At 26.4% G+C, this 19,767-nt stretch overlaps 1 protein-coding gene across 1 annotated transcript; it reads right to left on the bottom strand.

The window, feature by feature from the left end:
• Window positions 1-2,388: 2,388 nt before the first annotated feature.
• On the bottom strand, window positions 2,389-19,124 carry LOC145743184 (serine/threonine-protein kinase N2-like). Its single transcript, XM_082561095.1, has 21 exons — window positions 18,912-19,124; window positions 17,492-17,648; window positions 16,132-16,280; window positions 14,962-15,109; window positions 14,071-14,225; window positions 12,826-13,066; window positions 12,217-12,408; window positions 11,483-11,592; window positions 9,606-9,749; window positions 9,020-9,092; window positions 8,389-8,596; window positions 7,716-7,892; window positions 7,293-7,356; window positions 6,717-6,853; window positions 6,369-6,518; window positions 5,852-6,028; window positions 5,434-5,573; window positions 5,202-5,344; window positions 4,426-4,614; window positions 4,107-4,166; window positions 2,389-3,894 (listed from the first exon to the last, which is right to left on the bottom strand). Exons 1-21 carry the CDS (start codon window positions 19,041-19,043, stop codon window positions 3,748-3,750), a joined length of 3,093 nt encoding a protein of 1,030 aa, XP_082417221.1. The 5' UTR covers window positions 19,044-19,124; the 3' UTR covers window positions 2,389-3,747.
• Window positions 19,125-19,767: the final 643 nt, after the last annotated feature.

Below are 19,767 nucleotides of genomic sequence, written 5' to 3'. Positions count from 1 at the left end.
TTTACACATTGTATGCAATATTGTAATTTAAGTCTAAATTTTCTTTTTATTATTTCCTATATTCTGTCAACACTTTGCCTCGTTGTATTACACCTTATAAATCGGATATTTACATTAAACTCCTTGCATAAATATACAACTTTACATCACACTCATATAACACAAGGTGATAAAATCCAAAATGCCGTTAACCCGAACGACAAACCGTATTTGTATAAATTAAAACGGGAAAAATGTAATTATAGTTGTTAGTTTTTCGCACTAAAACAATTTTCATAACTCATTATAACAGTATGGGAAATATGCAATGTAGTCTATGAACGGCACCTTATGCAAATATAGCAGATAATGCATTTGTACAATAGGCTACAGACTGAGCTATCTTCAAAGTTAAACAGCCATGAGATCGGATGCATAATTAGAAATGATAATAGCTCGTCTGCACGAACCTAAAACAATTGAGTTTTCTTAGGACGCGGTCTTATGTTTTGATCTATTCTTTTCTTAATGATGCAATTATTTTTATATAACTTGACGGATACATTGGTAGTAGACGACAAATAACGTTCAACAAAACCGTAATTTAAACTAAAAATAACTAAACTTATTCCCACGACTACAAATTTAAATTTTATTCTTACCTATCTAAAACTTAACTAAGACCAGCGAAAATCATCAAGCAACGATCTGCTGTAGTTGCTGTAATTTAAGTAACCAATTTAAAAGCTACTGATCGCTAAAAAATCTAATTTAATACATGTTTAATACAATTGTCAGTCACTTAGTTAACCAACGAACTTACTACACTTACATATATTATTTACAATCACATCAAAGTGTTTTTACACTTGACCGTTTGACCGTAAATGTTACTTAACCAAACGTTGGTCTGAATTTTAATTAGGATTAGTTTTCAGTGTTGTGAAACAGTGCGATAACAGCTTTACATTTATTCAAAGCTAGTTTTACATTGTACAAAGTCAAGTTAATCGCAATTTACACTTCTATTTAATTTAATCCTGAAATATAAGCTTTTTAAACGTAGCAACTAACATTTTATTTTGGAGTATCAACTGTAAGTACAAATTGTCATTACTTGTTAAGGTATGCCAGTAATGTTTAAATATTTTAACAATAATGATGTATTTTTCTTTGGCTTTAAACTGATATATTTTACCTTGGCTTTAAAATATCATACACAATACTGTGTTTATGTAAACCAAACTCTATTTTTAAGTGAACAAACTTACAAGATAATTTCTGACACCTGCTTACAAACGTTTCACAAGTTGTTTAGATAACAAATTCGTTCGATTATGAAAGTTTTTTTCTTTTGGGCACTACCCTGCAATAAATAAACTTTAATAACAAATAAGTTATAATTGTAAAGTTCCTTTTTTATTTATAAACACTTCTAGTACCTACTTACTATAATTTCACATATTTTTAAATTCCTTAACAAGAACTGAACTAAAGCTTTTGTTACGAATTGCAACGCTTTAGGTTGAAAACGCAGAAACTGTTTTTTCACGTGTTTTTAGCCAAACCAACGCATATACTAGCATACTTAATTAAAACGGCTAATTCGTAATAGATTTTTGCCCTTGCTTACGTAATGTTGTATAAACTGTAATTACATAATGTTGTATAACTGTCATTCATCGGTAGTTAAAATGCATTTAGTTGCGTATAATTACCAATTACTTAAACTCATAAACTTGACGTTTTGTGAAATCAGAAACAAGTTGCAATTGTAAGCTTAAACTATTGATTCTACAAACTTTCTGCGATCATAAACAATCTGTTAATCTTAATTTTAACAATAAAGCTATATACATAAAAAGTAATAAAATTTTATCAGCGTAATTTTTATGCCAGTTTTCCTCTGACGACAGAAACTCGTTGCTAAGCAACCAACTAAAAAGTCAGGCACGAAACAGGTTCTCCAAGGTTAAGCTGTTTTGTGCTTGTTTTGAATAAGTTTCCATTAATATATAATGCAACGCGGTGTTTTAAATATACAGTTATTCGTTAATTTGTTGGTTACAATGTTAACTTCCTGTTTTAACTGCTTTTTATGTCGTAGGATGCCCAAGTAATAAACAGAACTAGCCTGTCAAGCTAAAAACTGATCGACAGGTTAATTATCAGGCAATATGATCAACAACATTTAAAAATGCAAATCGTTGATACTGAACCAGGGTTAGTTTAGGCTGTAAAATCGCTCTTTACACAACGAGGACAAAAAGTACTAAAAACCGTATTTTTTGTAGAATCCATTTTTTTTACATATTGGGTGACTTAATTTTGCATAAATAACGACTGCCTAAGCTGATCCTAAAACAGTTTTATACCTACACTTTTTTAGTTTTTTTTTTATTAGTTCGTAATAATAGGGATTTATATAGAACGATAATTATTCTATATTTTGGGAGAAAAAAATTCACTTACAAAGCAGCCTGCAATCAATCAATCACTAATATACAGTATTTAATAAACAAACCATTATACCGTGCTTAATAATGCCAGGTATATATAATATAGACTCACAATAACATAGTTTTGTATAGTACAAATACAAAATGACGAAAAAAACAAGGGCAGTTAAGAATATCTGACACTAATACAGTAGCTATTTTTAGGTTCACATTATAGAATATAAAAAAATGTTGTAAATTAGAACTTTAATAAATGTTGTTTCTTTGCAAAATTATTAAAAAAAGTCTTATAATTAAAGGTGCTTTTCTTCAAAGAAGTGATAACTTCCTTTGGTTAAAGAATACAAGACAAAATGCATATTCTTCTGGATTAATAAGTTTCAAAAGATTTTTGTTCACTTGACTAGTCAGTAATATTTCTTAAAAAGGCACACATTTGTTTTGGATTGACAGTTAGTTTTTACAATGCAAATTTTAGTTTAAGCATAATGAATATATTTTATATCTTTTTTACATAAAATTAAACATTTTTTGGTCCATTTAAATTATCAAAAATTAGATTCTGGTCCTTAATATATTGGTCAAATAGTGATTTAAAAAAATGGTCGTTTGCAACATTAAATATAACATTAACAAACAATAAAGTTATTACAAAATAATCTAACTATATGTTTTTACACAAAGAGGCTACGATATAACAAACAGACTAAATAGTAAATTATATGCACTTTATAGGTCAAAAGAAAAATGACCCCAATAAAAATTCCCCCATAACCCCTCAAAAGTTCCCAGCATAATAACCCCTAAATGGGGGGAGTTAAGTATCATGACCGGTAATAACTGAGAAGGGTCAATAATTGGGGGTTAATGGGGCAACTAGTAAGGGTCATTGTCAATGATCTATTACTAAGCCAGCAAGGTATAAGAAAAACAAAAATGGTGATAAATTCAATAATTTTCTTTTTGAGTTTGCAGTAGCAGTACCTCTAATCAGTTGAGAGTAGAAAACAAGTGTTTTTTAAAGTAGATACACAATGCTAAGAATAATAATAAACATCACATGATTTCAAAGTATTCTTAATTCCACTAAACCTTTATATTTTTCCAGCTTTGCCTACTGCAATTGTCCTGCACTAAAAATTCCGTATTCCTATTTTCCTAAAAATTTTCAGTCGCAAGAGGGCAGTATAAAGAGCAAAAAACTAAGCTGTAAGCGCAGGACAAAATTTTTTCAGAAATATTCATTTTTTTTCAAAATTCTGTAACGACTTCTCCCATTGGTTGAACAGCAAAGTCATGTGACCATTTTTTATGGCCATTCTGCTACATAATCGAACTGAAGAAACTGTCTTTGTTCTTCGTTGCTGAGGGGGTTATTATTTTCATGTGGGGGGGTTAACACAGGTTTTTCTGTCGTGAATTCTTCGTCAAAGTTACTAACGTCCGTTGATGACCGCTTTAATAAAGAATTTTTTATTTAAATTGAAAGATAAAAATTGGACAAAATTTTGTATGTTTAAGATAATTAAAAAAAATTTATTCTCAACTAGTTGAAAATTTTGCCAAAAATAATATTATCATTAGTAAAAATAAGAGCAATTTGTTAAATAGAAAAAAAATTAATTTTTTACAACAAAATAATCTAATATTTGGTATCAAAGAACTTACAATAGTAGGAACAAAATGTGGAGCTATTTTCTTTTGCAGCAAGTTTTCCCAATTCAACCGCTAAAAAATAAATCAAAGATTTACTTTACTTTACCAAAATTGAAATTACAAATTAAAAAAAATTGAAACCAAAAAATATTTAAAATAAAAAAATAACAAAACATTGGTTAATCAAATTGTTAATTTACTGTAAGTTAACCAGCATATATAAAATTAAAATTACACTAATAAAAACTACATAAAATAAACATTTAATCAAAGAATTTTTGTTTTAATTGAAAAATTTGTTTACAAAAAAACGCCAAAAAATAATTATTACTTTAAAGAAAGGTTGCCTCTTCACATCTTCTGCATCCCTTTCACTTGCTCCTAATCTTCTCTCTGGATTCCTCCTCAGCAACCTCCTCATGATTGATATTGCATCGGTGGAAAGGAAACGAGGATAACGAACCTCATCATTCACAATCGAGTCAAACACTTCTTCCTCATCATCTCCTGGAAACGGAGACTAAAAAGAAAAAAAGAAATACTTTTTTGAAAAGTTTTTGAGATTTGATAAGAATAAATCTAAAAAACTTTTATTTCAACATTATTTTTTTGCCTCCGATAAGCCTTAAATCAATTCACGAAATAAGCTGACAAAAACTACTTTAGTAGTATTATTGCTTGATAGTTATACCAAACCATTTAAGGGTTAATGTCCACATATGCCACATTATCAGACCTACAACTCTTTGTATTTTTGATATTAGATAGTTCTTTTTTAAATTATTTTATATAAATTGATAATACTAAGTGATTACCATTAAATTATATCAAATTAGTAATTAAAGTTATTGTTAATAAGGCTTATTGGATAATACATAACCAGCTTTTAACACTTCAATAAAATTAAATCAAAATAAATTAAAATGTTTGCTTTTAGACAATTATACTTGTGGCAATTATGTTTCCAAAAGCATTGTGTGGCAACCAACCAAATGTGCCAAAATACAGCCTAAAAAATAACCACATAACTGGTTTTTTAAAAAAATCAACATAAATATATAATAAAATTTTAGCTTGACATTTTTAATTTTTTTAACTAAAACTTACTTCTCCAACCAACATTTCAAATATGAGGACCCCCAATCCCCACCAATCCACTGCTTTTGTGTAAGATGTATCTGTCAAAACCTCAGGGGCCAAAAATTCTGGGGTCCCACAAAAAGTACCTGTTCGGTCCCCATATCCCATTCCTGAAAAAAATTACAACAAAATTGAAATGTGACAAAAAAATTTTTAAAATTAAAAAGAAAAATTTTATAACTTGATTATTATTTTTTACCTTCTTTGCAGAGTCCAAAATCGGCTATTTTCAGATAACCATCTTTATCAAGTAATAAATTATCGAGTTTTAAATCCCGATAAACTATTTTGTTATCATGTAAGTATTGAAGACCTAACACCACACAACCGGTGTAAAAACTAAAAACAATTAAAATTAAATTAAAAAAATTGCATATATATTTTTTTTGAAATATTTTGCAATTAATAAAAATTATGTATTTTTACTAATAAACAAAAAAAGGGATTTACATTTCAACAATATATGCATAAAAAGAAATTAAAATTTAAGCACTATTAAAAAAATCAAAAAAATATTAAACTTCTTTAAATCATAAAAATAACAAACAACATATTTTTGAAATTTCAACAAATAAACTTTTTTTAAAAAAACATTTTTTGACTAATTTTTCACTTACACGGTCCTTGGTTCAGTAAATACATCAGTGTGAATATGAAGCATAAGATCTCCACCACTTGCATACTCAGTGACAAAACAAACGTGTTCTTTGGTTTGGAAGCAGGCATAAAGGTTAACAAGAAAAGGATGCTTCACTTTTGTTGCACATTCGAATATACGTCTTTCCACCATCAAACTTAAAATAAAACAAATTTAAATTATATGTTAATGTCAATAATAATGCTATTTTAAATTGGAAAAACTGACTGTATTGTGCAAATGTTAAGGTATTAAGCATGAACACAAAGAGGTCTTGGGTTCAATTCCCACTGCTACCATTTTAAAATATCCTTCATTAAGATGCTAAAAGTACTAACATCACCTGAACCCCAAAACTAATTAGCAGGTTAAAAATGATGCAATATTATTAATAAAATCCATAATTTTTAATGAAAAATTAAGTGAAAGTCAGAGTAAATAATGGGACTTTGTGTTAAGCCAGTAAAATTATTTAATATAAAAAAAAAGTAACAGACCTGTCAATTTCATCTCTTGCTATAATATCCCCCTTCTTAAGGGCTTTGATGGCATACATCTTCGAGGTTTTTCTATGTTGTGATAAAAGAACTTTACCGAAATGACCTCGACCCAATACAGCTATGCATTTAAAGTCTTTCATTGTCATTCTAAAAACAAAACAAAAAAATTTTAAAGATCGAAATTTACAAAAAAAACATTTTTAAATTTACTAAAAAATATAAAATTTAATAAAAAATCTAATAAACAAAAAATACAAAAATTGTTAAAAAAAATAACTAAAAAAAATTTATAAATTTTTTTTTTAATTTACAAAATTTTATTTTAAAATAGTTTTAATAACTTACGGAGGTCTGTTATCAACAGGAGGAGTGCTCCTTCTTGCAGGTTTTGGAGGAGAAGTGGGAGCATTCCACTGAAGAGTTGGTTTCTGGACTCGTGGAGCAGCAACAGGAGTATCCATCTTCATCCCTTCTAACATTTCCTGGAGAAAAAAATTCAAAAAATTTTTTTCAGAAAATTCAAAAAAATATTTTTAGGTAAAAATAAAAAAAAACTGCAAATGAAATAATGTCTTTATTACGTAAAATATTAATAAATTTGTTTATTAAAATATCCTATTAATGAATTAAAAATTTTCCTATAAAAGATCATTGTCAATATTTGAAAAGTCAAATACAACATATTTAAATTTATGATTGTTTCCCTATAATTCCAACAACGCAAACAACATCACAAATAAAACATTAACAAAATGGTTTAACTTTTATTAAATTTTTATATTAAAAAATACAAAATATTTCAAATTATTTAAAATATCCTTCGTAAGATTGAAAAATCGTAAGATTGAAAAAACAAGATAATTTTACAAATTTTAAATTAATTGAAAAAATAGGTTTTTATGATCGAATAAACGAACTTACGTTAAGGTTTTCTTGATCTGCAGGATGTACAGCTCTTTTATAAGATTGTCGTGATGTTGCCACACTAAATAAAAAAAAATATTTAGATTAAATATTATTAAATTGAAAAATAAAACCCAGCTGAACTGATGTTTATAAGTTTGAACGTATAGAAAAGTTACAAACCCAAATGGATATAATTTGAATTTACCAAATTTACATAAAAATAAAATCCACATTCAATATAGATATAAATATATATGTATGTTGGTCCAATTTATAGGTCCTCAAAATAAAAAAGTGCTTGTAGGGTTATATTATTGCAGATACAAATAAAATTAGCTTCTAAGATTATAAAAACCATTAATACATTAATGAACTTTTTTTTTATATATTAGATTTAAAATCAAAAAAAATTTCACACAATTTTAAAAATTAGCCTACCGGTCCCCAGGCACTTGATCATTTCTCTTTTGCATTTCTTTTTGGGTTCCAGGTAAATTCCATGTCGGTTCCCGGTTGATTTTAACTGGTGCTGACTCTCTACTTGCTCTTCGTTCCTTCTGTGTTGTTTGTTCTTGTGTGAAGTCTAGTTTTCCTTTTACCTGTTCACTTATCGGTCTAAAATAAAACAAATCAAATTTTCTAAATTAATTTTTTTTTTGGTTGGATTTAATTTTATAGCGGTAAATAAATTTTCCTGCAGGCCATCACTAATTAAATTTTTTTTTTTTTTTTGACATTTTTTTTGAACACTTTTTTTTGACATTGGGATTAGAACTTAAAGTTTCAGGTAGTAAAGTTACTAAGTTTTGTGATTTTAAGAAAACACATACATCCCTAATATTATAAATACAAAGTAGATAAAATTACAAAAAGAATTGACAAAGTTAATCTTATTTTTAGTATCCATGACATAACAAAAAAGCAAATAAAATAAAATTTTATATTGTGGGGTTACTACCAGCTGGTTCAAACATTAATGCTCTAAATAAAAATTAAATTTCAATCTATATATAATCAAGCTAACCATATTACGACAATTAAAAACCCGACTAGAAAGCTGGCTATAAACTTGTGTAGTTAAAAAACAAAAATTTTTATTTTTTTTCCAAACCTTTTAGGTTGTGTAGAAGTGGGTGAAGTAACTTGGTCAATATCTTGTGCTGAAGCTCTTCTAGCTTGTATGGGTGAGGTACGGGCCCCAGCTGCCCCTGGAGGGCTGAAGGTGTTCGGGGCATTACATGGTGGTATTGCACGCTTCATTAGGCGACCCCAAGTGGCAATGTTTATGTTCATTTGTTTAGCACGTAGAAAACTTTTGCCTAAAAAATTAAGAAATTAAAAATTTAATTTTTTTATTTAAAAAATGAAAAATAAAAATTTAATAAAATTTTTATAAAATAATAAAAAAAATTAGTTTTTTAAAAATTCAATAAAAACAAAAATGTTAACTATTTATAAATAATCGTATTTTGTAACAATAGCTTCATACAAAACCGATTTAAAGGACTAAATACAGTATACAGGATTTACATAGCATTTAAACTAACTTTTATGTTTTACAACTCTATTATTACAAGTATTTAAATAACAAAAAGGCCATAAATTATCCCAACATGTATAACAATAAGTGGTCCATACTTAACAATACATTGTGTTAAAAATCATCTACAATATGTTAGATTGTGTAAGTTTGGGGTACTTGAGGTTATAACTGAAGTGTGCCAAGAAACGATGGTCATTACCTTTGTTTCGGAAAATTTTCTTTTGTCTTTGAAGTTTTGGCCTGCGCTCGATTTTAGGATTGCTAAAAGTCACCTGAATAAAAGAATGGTAAAAACCAATTTACATACATGCATATACTGATGCTTGGTGGAATGTATATATGTATATATAGGCCTTCAGTATAAAATAAACAGTTATTTGTGGTGGGCACATCAATTAAAATATAAGTTAAGAGTTGCAACTATGTTATGATAACTGAAATGCCAACCTAAAGGTGGGCTATCAACTAGTTTTATGAACAAAAATACAAAAAAGGTTCTGATATTAGAATCATAATTGTAAATATGTTTATTTCTAATGAATCAAGTGAGTTTGTTTAATTTTTAGAAATATAAGGCTAAAAAAACAAAAATCGCTAACATTAAAATAATTCTAAGTATGGTATTAACAATTCATGTTACAAAAAATTCATCTGGATTACTTGTACTCTAGGGTCCTTTAAAAATTTAGAATCGTAAAATACAAGCAAGAATTGGTGAGGACTACAATATAGCAGTATTAACATTCGATACCCTATAAATAAAACTCAATTTTCTAATTTTTTACCTCTATAAATAAAATTCCTTGAGGTTCAAGTTGTAAAGCCATTCCATGTTTTTTGTTGTCCAGAAAATCTTCCAATCTTAAAAACTTTAAAGCTGACATCGCCCTCCAGTCCTTCCAGTAAACTGTGATCTCCAATTCTCGAGACTGCAAAATTAAAAAAAAGTTATTTTAAAATTACTTACTTCAAAGATAAATTGTGTTAGTATTTTTTATATATCTATTCTCGATATGGGAAGGCTGACTTAACAACATTGACATGAAGTAACATTTGTTACAATGACCAAGGCTTAAATTAATTTTCGAAATTATTTATAATTAAAATTGCCAATAGTTAATCTGCTGGTTAATTTTTGACTTAATAAAAAAGGATGTGCTGTTGTTAACTTTTAGCTATTTGTGGAGGCTAAAATAAAGTAACAATTTTGTGGCATTGATTTGGCTTTAACCAAACACCTTTTTACTATCAATTTAATACCATGACTGGTATACCATACTACAAAACTGATAAGGTTTGTAAGTCAGTCCGCATATTTTTATATATATAATAGAGCCTAATGGATATAAGTATGTTTAAAATTTTGGCCTTTAAATTAAAAAAAACCTGTTTGTGGTGCATGGGCAATTTTTTGTTATGACCATATTATAACAATTAATTAAATAAAAACCAAGTAACAATAAATATTAGTTTAAGTACAGTCCGCAAGCTAAACTTAGTAACATTACAATTACAAAACAGCATTTTTCTTATAAATTGATACCTTTAATTGGTATAAAATTTCAACATAACTTATTTGGTTAATCAGTACTCCACTATTAATTAAATTCCTAGTATTTAAGAATTTTGATGACACAATACACACTTGATACACAGAGAATAAATATACATTGATGACTCAGTTAAATATGACTCATCATTTTATGAACTCAGTGTAATGTCTTTTAAACTCAAAAAACATGTCTTTGTTAAGATTTAAAATATTAAAATTTTTGCATCAATTATTGCTAAAATTTAAATAAATAAATTGTTGATTTGTATAATTCCATATTTTATATTTAATTATACAGGTAAACAATTTATTTAATAAATGTTAAAAACTTTGACAATGGTAAAAATTAATAAATTTAACTATAAGAAATACAGGAAAATAAAAGACAGGGTTATATTACAACCAGGTCTGAACATAAAATAAATTAGCTAATTAACATTTTAAATTAAATGCTTGATTAATTTCACTTTACCAAAACGAAAGTGCAAGCATTAATTAAGAAAAGACAAATTTACTCCTTTATTTAAACACTATTGTATAAATAGTAATCTTAAATTTAAAGTAAAACTGAAAGATACATTATTATTTGTTACTAACTGCTTTTCTTTTTAAATTTTTCATATGATACATCCGCCCACACAAAACCATTTTACCAAATAGACATTTTTTAAAAACCAAAAATTTAAAAAATGTTGAACAAAAATTTAGAAATTTTTTTATTAAACAAAACTTAATGTCAAGTTTTTTAATTTTAAAGGCAAACACCAAAAATTTAAAAAATGTTATACAAAAATTTAGAAATTTTTTTTATTATCCGAAAATTAAGGTCAAGTTTTTTAAATTTAAAGACATTTTCTACAAAAGGCTATGGTGAAAGATAGCTAACTAAAAAGTCTCACTGTCGGTAAAATGGCATTTTTAGGCATAAAGTTTTTGTCAATATGGTTCTCAATAATAAGCCAGTAAGCCTTGTGTTAACAAATAGCTTAAACAAGTCACAACAGCACACACCAACCAAACAAAAGTAAAAAAAACGGATTACCTTTGGGTGATTAAAAAAAAATCTTCTGGTCCTATCCTAAAATTTAAATCACATGTTAAAATATTTACCCTTTCCACATCTTTAACAAATTGTTGATTCCAACATTGTGGTCCTCCCTGTTTCCATAAAGTTTGTCCAATCACATAATTATCCAACTTTAACACTGCACTTATCTCATCTTTAAAAAAAATAAATATTTTTAAAAATAAGCTAACATAGATAAAAACTTGACCTAAGTCATAACTTTGTATTTTTGAAACTTAGTATTCATAATTTATAAATCATTAAATTTAACTTTAAACTGGACCAAGGTAACAACTGTTACCCTATGTTTAGGCCATGAAGTCAATCTTAGTATATACATCAAGAATAATAAATTTACAAAAAAGTTACCCAAGGTTTAGGCAATAAGAATGCCCCCCCCCCCCCCCCCCCCTTTTTGTATATATCTATATTCTCAATGCGGAAAAGTCGAATGTGCGACTTAAACATAGAGTAACATCAGTTATCCCGACCCAGTCTCAAGTTGCCTGTGGCGGTTTGGGATATTATAGAGACTATAATTGCCCGGTAATTATGCTGCTGATTAAGTGCTGGCTCAGCAGGAGTTTATACCGTTTATAGCGCCTTACTCAAGGGCGCTACAGCATGAGAGCAGTGGGGATTGAACCCACAACCTCATGTGTTGTGTAGCAAGTGTTCTTACCACTACACCACGCTGCCGGTCTTTTATAATTTAAAGATAAAAAACAAAAAAATAATGACATGACACAGCTAATTTGAACATTTATTAAAATCTTACTTGATAAGTCGTCAGGTTTCACGTTGTATTTGTTGCTACTTCCCTTCCCATGAAAACTCTTACTCGCTCCTCTGATCCAAGTTGTTTTATTCTCCGGTGTACCAGCTGGAAGTTGAACAGTTTGTGTGCGTGATCGTCCAGGAACGGCATCCAGTAAGTTTTGACAACCGAGCAACTTGACTTCAAGCTTTCCTGAAATAAAAAAAAAATTTTAATTCAAAAATAAATTATTTAAAATTTTATTTAAAAAAAATTTATTGGTATGTTATGATACCATTTACTTAAAATCAAAACAATTATTTTTTTAGTTAAATGCTGCTATGGTTAAATTTTTACCTACAAAAAAAATCTGCATTACAATATACTTTATATTCTACAAAATATAACTTTTAAAAAAATTAGCCAAAATTAAATTAATTTTATTATATCACCTATACACACAAAGTTTAAGTTATTTTCCATTAAAATAAATAAATATTACAACAAATCCATTATGTATAACTAAGTATATACCAAACTCTTAACCATAAAAAAAGGCAAACCCCGAAACTACCTAAATGTTAAACCTTTATAATCACATTTAAATGCAGCTTACTCATATCCAATTACCTGTCAGTTCTGCTGGCTTTGACATTGTTGTGTAACGATTTTGTGCCATTGACGGCGTGCTTCCATTTTTGTTGTTTTCATCGTTGTCGAATTGTCGATATTTCGAGGGTGAAAGCATGTTGAGTTCATTTTGGAGGTCGTTGCGATCGATTGAGTCCGAGGGGAGGTCTTCTAACCTTAACTCAAGTGATAGTTTGAGTAAATCGAGTTTTTGAGATGACTCTTGTAGTTTTTCTTGAACCTTGAAAAAATTTATTTTTAATTTTAAATTTTTTTAACAAAATGAAATTTAATATAGTTATTTTTTTTTAAATATTGTAAATAATAAACCTTCAAAGGTTAAAACACGAGGTCATAAAATTAAATATTTGATTAAACCTTTAATTTTAGTTTAATTCACAAGTGTTTTAAACTTGAAAATTAATAAACGCTGTCAAAATATTGAATACATAAAAAATTACATAATATTTATATTACTAAACACAAACAATGCCCAGGTGCAGCAATTTTAATCATAAAACTTTATCATAAAAAGTCCCTTCAAATTGTCATCCAACGACACAAACAGTCAAATTTTGATTCCTGACATAAGGTGTTAAATAAACAAACCAATATCTTATTCACTACACAATAAAGGCATAATGTTTACTCTATGATATTACTTAAATATTAAATATGTGTTTTTAGTGTCTTACACTTAAACTTAGTTCACAGTAAATATAATGTCACCATACTATCACTGTTATTGATAGATTAAACAAATTAGCAGGCGTGACAGAGTAGCTTGTAATAATTAACTTGATAAGCATGATATATAAAATAGTAGGTATATGTATTTATAAGCATTATGTCATAAGATAGCTAAAATCTTAGTAGAATGTAGTTAATTTTGATTGATTGAGTGAAACAAATGGCATAAAATCCAACTTATTTAAGTCAAATACAAAAGTTTTGTTAAAAATATAATTTTAAAATGTATGTGAATTGTATTTTGCTATTACTTGTACTAATTTAATCACTTAAGGCCAATTCTAAATTCTAAACTGACAAAAAATACAAAAAAAGAATGTTAAATTCTAAACTGACAAAAAATACAAAAAAAGAATGTTTTTAAAATCCCAATTTCTAATGCACTAATAACAATTTAAACTAAACTAATGTTAATAAGGTAAGTTAAAAAAAATAAATTTGACTTAACTCAAAAAATAAAATTGAAAACCCAATTATAAAAAAATACAAACTCACATCTTGTAGAGCTTTTTTGTCGGCCACCTTCCCACCACTACCCAGTAACTTAACAACATTTTTCGAACCTTCAATGATAGCTGCTTCAATTTTAGTATGATGGCGAATCGTGGCAATTCTTAGTGATATCGGGTCATTTGAAAGTGGATCCACCTCTAAAAGTTAATAGTAAAGTTTTTATTAATGAATTAAGAATTTTGGTGTACGTGTATTTAATGGTCCTATAAAAATTTAGGATTGTAAAAGTAATTGAGATGTGAGAACCAAGAAAGTAAGTATATAAATATATTTTCAAGAACCGCAAAAGTAACGAGAAATTCAGCAAGAATCCTATTTAAGGTATTAAGTTGACTTATGGACCATAAACTAGAAGTAATCCAAAATTATTACATAACAGATTTAGACAAAAATTGTTAAATAAATTTAAAAAAAGGTGTTACAAAATAACAAAGAAAATCTCTTCTATTTTGCTTATTTTTTTAAATGAAAGCACAAATTTTTTTTTTGTTTTTAAAACAAAAAATAAACTTTAAAATGCAAAGAGTTTTAAAATAAAATGTTAAAACTATTAAAAGAGTGGGTAAATAACACACTTAAATTTATAAACCAATTTTAATACTTACAATTTTTAAAAGGTTTATTTTTTTCTATATAACTTAGACTATAGAACAAAAATACATAGGCTATATAATTTATATATAAAAAAAATATTAAATTTTTTTTCCATAAAAACTTGGTTGAATTAGGTAACTATCATATAAATATCTTAATCAAAAAAAATTTCTAAATTAAAAAAAAAATATAGCCAAATAAGTAATTTAACTAATTGAAACTATAATATTATTACACATGGCATGTTTTTAGGAGTTTAGTTTCACAAAACAAACTTACTTTCTGTATTTGAATTATTAGAAGTATCAGGTATAGAACGAGTGGGTGTTGAAGTATTTGAAAGTTGAAGGATTTGCATTCGTATGACTTCAATTTTCATTTTGCTTTCACTGCACATTGTTTCAGCTGTAGACAGCAATTTTCGATCCTGAAAAAAATTAATTTAATTTAATTTTTAGTAGACAAGACTATATTAAAATCTAAACTAAAAAATTTTCAACTTTTCAATGCAGAAATTAAGATAATTTTTTTAACAAAAACACTCGAAAAATTTTTTTAAATTAAAATTAAAAAATTTACCCAATTTTGGTAGCGTTATTTTAAAACTAAATATGTACGAAACCAATTTTTTTAGTTTATAACAAAGACATTAAGATTACTTTAACTAAAACAATAAAAAATCCATTACTTAAATAAACAAAATAATGTCATAGAAAATGAAGGTTCTAAATAAATTTATTATTAATATAAACGAATGTCCCCTCTGCTAGCTAATTTATAAAAATTAAAAATAATTATTAAAAAGATAATTAAAAAAACAAAGCTTTTTGCGGTTTCATAATGCTCTGTTTAAACCATATTAAAGTATAATTTTAAATTACTTGTCAAAAGTGTCAAAATTTTGCTTTCCGAGTGACTTTTTACCCAATATTATTTAAAAAAGATTTAATTAAATAAATAAAGGCAATTTAAAAATCAATATATTTAACAAGATAAATTAATATTTAATTAGAATGTCAGTTTTTTTATATTAAGTCTAAATTGTTTTTTTAGTCCAGTTTATTTACTAAATTAATATTTAAACAAAATTAAATATTGAAATATAAATTTTGATTAAATTTAATAAAGCAGTAATTAAATTATTTAAAATAATTTTTTTTTTTTTTTTGATAAGCTGAACCAACATTTATTCAAGAAAAACAAAGAAGCTAATTTAACTTTGTGTTTTTATTCTAATTAACATTGACTACATGATTTAAAAAATTTTAAAAACAAAATTATAGTTTTAACAAAAACAAAAAAATGGTTAAATTTAGTTGTAAATATCTAAATTTAGTTGAAATGTCAAAAAAAAAAATTTAGTTAAAATGTTATAAAAAAATCATAATAAATAATTTATACAAAAATTCACTTAAATTTGGTAATTTATGATATTAAATTTTGAGATACCTTGCTATGGACAGCTTTGTAGGATTGCATCATATTTTCCGCCCCCTGTTTCACCATCGTTTCAATCCTGAGTTGTTTTTCTAATCCAGCGATTCTAGCTTCAACTGCTGTGTGTTGACTTTCCGAATCAGGTGATGTCGCTGCAGTGTCTGTTAAAAAAATCAAAAAAAAAATTTAAAAAATTAAAAAAAAATTTAATTTAAAAGGTTTTTTATGAACTTATGTAAAAGTTGATTGATCTATAATAAAAATGACAACTTAATAATAATAATGTAAATTAATTGTTATATATATTTTTGTTTAATCTTATAAAATTTATTTACAGTTGTATTCCATTAGGGAAAAATACATTTAAAATATATGCAATACTCGTTATTTATAGTAGCTATTCATAAAATATAAATTGTAGGGACTTTTTATTATTTCACCTACACAAAAACAGTTCCTTTTTTTATAATTATATTACGTTACAGAATAATTTTGAACGCAAATTTATTGGGGTTGCTAAGTAAGCAAAATTTACTCTAAATACATATACAACAATATGTGTTGTGAATCATATTTACATTTCCTTATGTTAAAAATAGCATATTATAATCAGCAAACAAAATTCCTGCAATTAATGCTAACAGTTGTGCTTTTTTATAGTTATTATATGATCTAAGGGAGTAGGTATGATTAATTGTGTTTAATACATGGTCACATTGTCTTGACAGTTTGACAATCGGGAGTTTAAGGCGTGAGATTGGACGAAGTTATGTTACCTATCACTTCCTGTTATAACACTATATACTAGAGGTAAATTTTGAAACTTATTGCAAAGATGGTAAACCTAGTTTTAATCTTAAATTTCGATAGACAACCAATAATTTTTGTACTGTGTTTGTTGTATGTATTACCTATGATTAAAGTTAATTAATATTAATTGAAGTATTTTTTTTGCAAAGAAATAAATTATATTTTCTAATTTTTTGATTAATTAAGAAATAAAACGTTTTAGCGTTCTGTTAAGTATATTTCCTAAAATTTGATTTTTTTAAAATACTTTGTAACCTTTTGGCCAACTGAATTTATCAACAAAAAAAGTAAAAACTTTCTTTTTTGCCAGTTTTAATATGATATTAACTGGACTGCGTTAAATGTTAATTAATTCTTAATTGGATGTTTAGGTTTTTTATGTTTTCCTGGAAATAGGTTACATAATAAAAAGAATTAAAATGTAAAAATAGACATCAATAAACCAATTCAATTTTTCCCTCACATATTTTTTTTAATATTTAACATTAAAAATTAGATCAGTTTTATGACAATTTGTCTTATAGTAAAAAATTAAAAAAAAATAGTAAAAATTGAAATTTACCTCCTAAACCTCTTTGGTGTTCGTCACTTTCACTCGTCGATCTTGTGATCTGTGCCGCATCCAACTCTCTTAACTCCTGATGAAGATCCTCGAGTTGTTGATTAGAAACCCGCAACATGTTTTCCACTGAAGACAACTGTTTTTTGTCTGTTGTAGCCTAAAAAATAAAAAAGTTATAAATAATCTTAAAATTTTAGCCAAATTGGTATCCTTTTATTGCAAGAAAAGCAATATATAACAGGGCTTTGTGGACAATATTTGTTTATGAATATAAGTATTTTTTTAATTTAGAGGACTTTAGAATTAAACTGCCTCTTGTAGCGTTAGGTAAATCATGGGTAAATCATCACTGGCCAATATTAGTTGCAACTATATTATGACAATTAAAATGCAGCCCATACGGTGGGCAATTAACTAGTACTTACATAATAATAAACAAATTACATTTATATAAATAATTTAATGTAGGATGGATCATCTATAAAATGGCTAAGCTACTTTTAACTTAGATTTTTAAAAAAGCTTAAGAAGCATAAACAAACACATTTGTTTAAATTTTTGGTATCATAATCTAAACAACTAGTTTTTTAAAAAGTTATCCCCTATTGTTGTAAAGTGGTTAAATAATAATGTGTCATACAGTACCGGTTTAATAACCTATTCAAGAAAATTGATTAAGATCACTCAAAATCCAAGTGTGGGAATATTTTTAAAATTGTGTTGGCATAGAAAAAATATTATTAAAAGTTATATAATCGAATTTGAATTATAGAGTTAACAATGGGGCAAACACAATACACAACATTCAACAATGGTAGGTCAACTTAATCAAATTAGGAAAATAAAATTGATTGGGAACAATAGAAAAGGTTGTATATACAGGTGAGCTGTTGATGCAAAAGAAATACAATAGTAACATAATCCTAAACTAACCACTGGTGCATAAAACAAAACAACAAAGAACTGCAAAGGTTTTTAGGATGTTCATACATATATATATGAAAATATAATAAGATATAATAATGTTTTTTTATATTTAAAGATGCCTTAGTTTAGAGAGAACAAACGAAAATATTTGTTTAAAAAAACAAAAAATTATTTAAATTTATATAAAAAGCTTTATTACAATAGGCTATTAATGACATTAATAAGATTGGCTATGTACTTTAACACAATGGCCTCAATTTGCAAAACAACTTTATTTAAATTTTAAAATTAGATTTTAAACTGTCACAAATACCAAGTGCTTTTAATGTAGTTTAATATTATTAATTGTGCATGTTTTAGGTTTATTTGACCAGATTCTTTTTTATGACTTATTTTTTACGATGTTTTAATATTTATTTTAATTTTTACTTGGTTTTAAATATTCTTGTTTTTCGCAAAAATTTCAATTTAAAAATAATATTTTCATCTTTACCTTGAGCATGTTTTCAATCCCTTCCTTTACTCTTAACTCCTTTCTAATCTCTTTCCTTATATCTTCCTTTACCTCCTCCAGCCTGTTTTGGATGCGAGGATCCTCCACATCGAAGTTTGCAACATCCGCCATTTCTTCTTTTTATTATCCGAAACGACCAAGACCAAATTTAATTTTTTTCAAGTTTAACAAAAAAAAATAATTCGAAAAATTTTAAACCTTTAAAAATAAGAATAATTTTATTAATTTGTGTTTTTTTTAAGTAACTAATTTACTATTGATAAATTGAACTAATATTTTGCCCATAAACATAAAATTAACTTCAGATTATTATAACTATTCTTTTTTATCCTAATTTTAAAAATAAATACATTAATATTATGGTATCTACTGTTATATAGGTAAGTGGTAAAGTTAAACATAATGGCCAAATTAAAAATTAAGAACAGTAAGAATACATCTAATTTACTTTGGTCATTTTAAAAAGGACTCATTTTTCATTAAAAAAAACTTGTCTGCCTGTTAGACTATTACTGAACAGATAAAATCACAAATTTTAAAACATTCCTTTTTAGTTATTTTTTTTTAAATTTGAGCTTTTAAAAATATAGCATATTTAAATTAATGTAAAACGTAAAACTATTGCTTTTTCAACAACCTGACAACAGATTAAACAAGCGGAAACAATTTTCAGTTCTAAGTTCCTATTTTAATTTTATTATTCTTTAGACAACCTTATTAACTGTCAATATACAATACATAAAAATAACTAAATTATTCTTTTTTTTCTTACGGTAATTTATCAAATTAACTTAAATAAAAATAAAACAAATAAAAAGCAACAGTTTTTTCGCCT

Source organism: Corella eumyota, chromosome 2, assembly GCF_963082875.1.
Source record: "Corella eumyota chromosome 2, kaCorEumy4.1, whole genome shotgun sequence".
NCBI classification, from domain to species: Eukaryota; Metazoa; Chordata; class Ascidiacea; order Phlebobranchia; family Corellidae; genus Corella; species Corella eumyota.
This window is presented reverse-complemented; position numbering and strand designations above follow the sequence as displayed.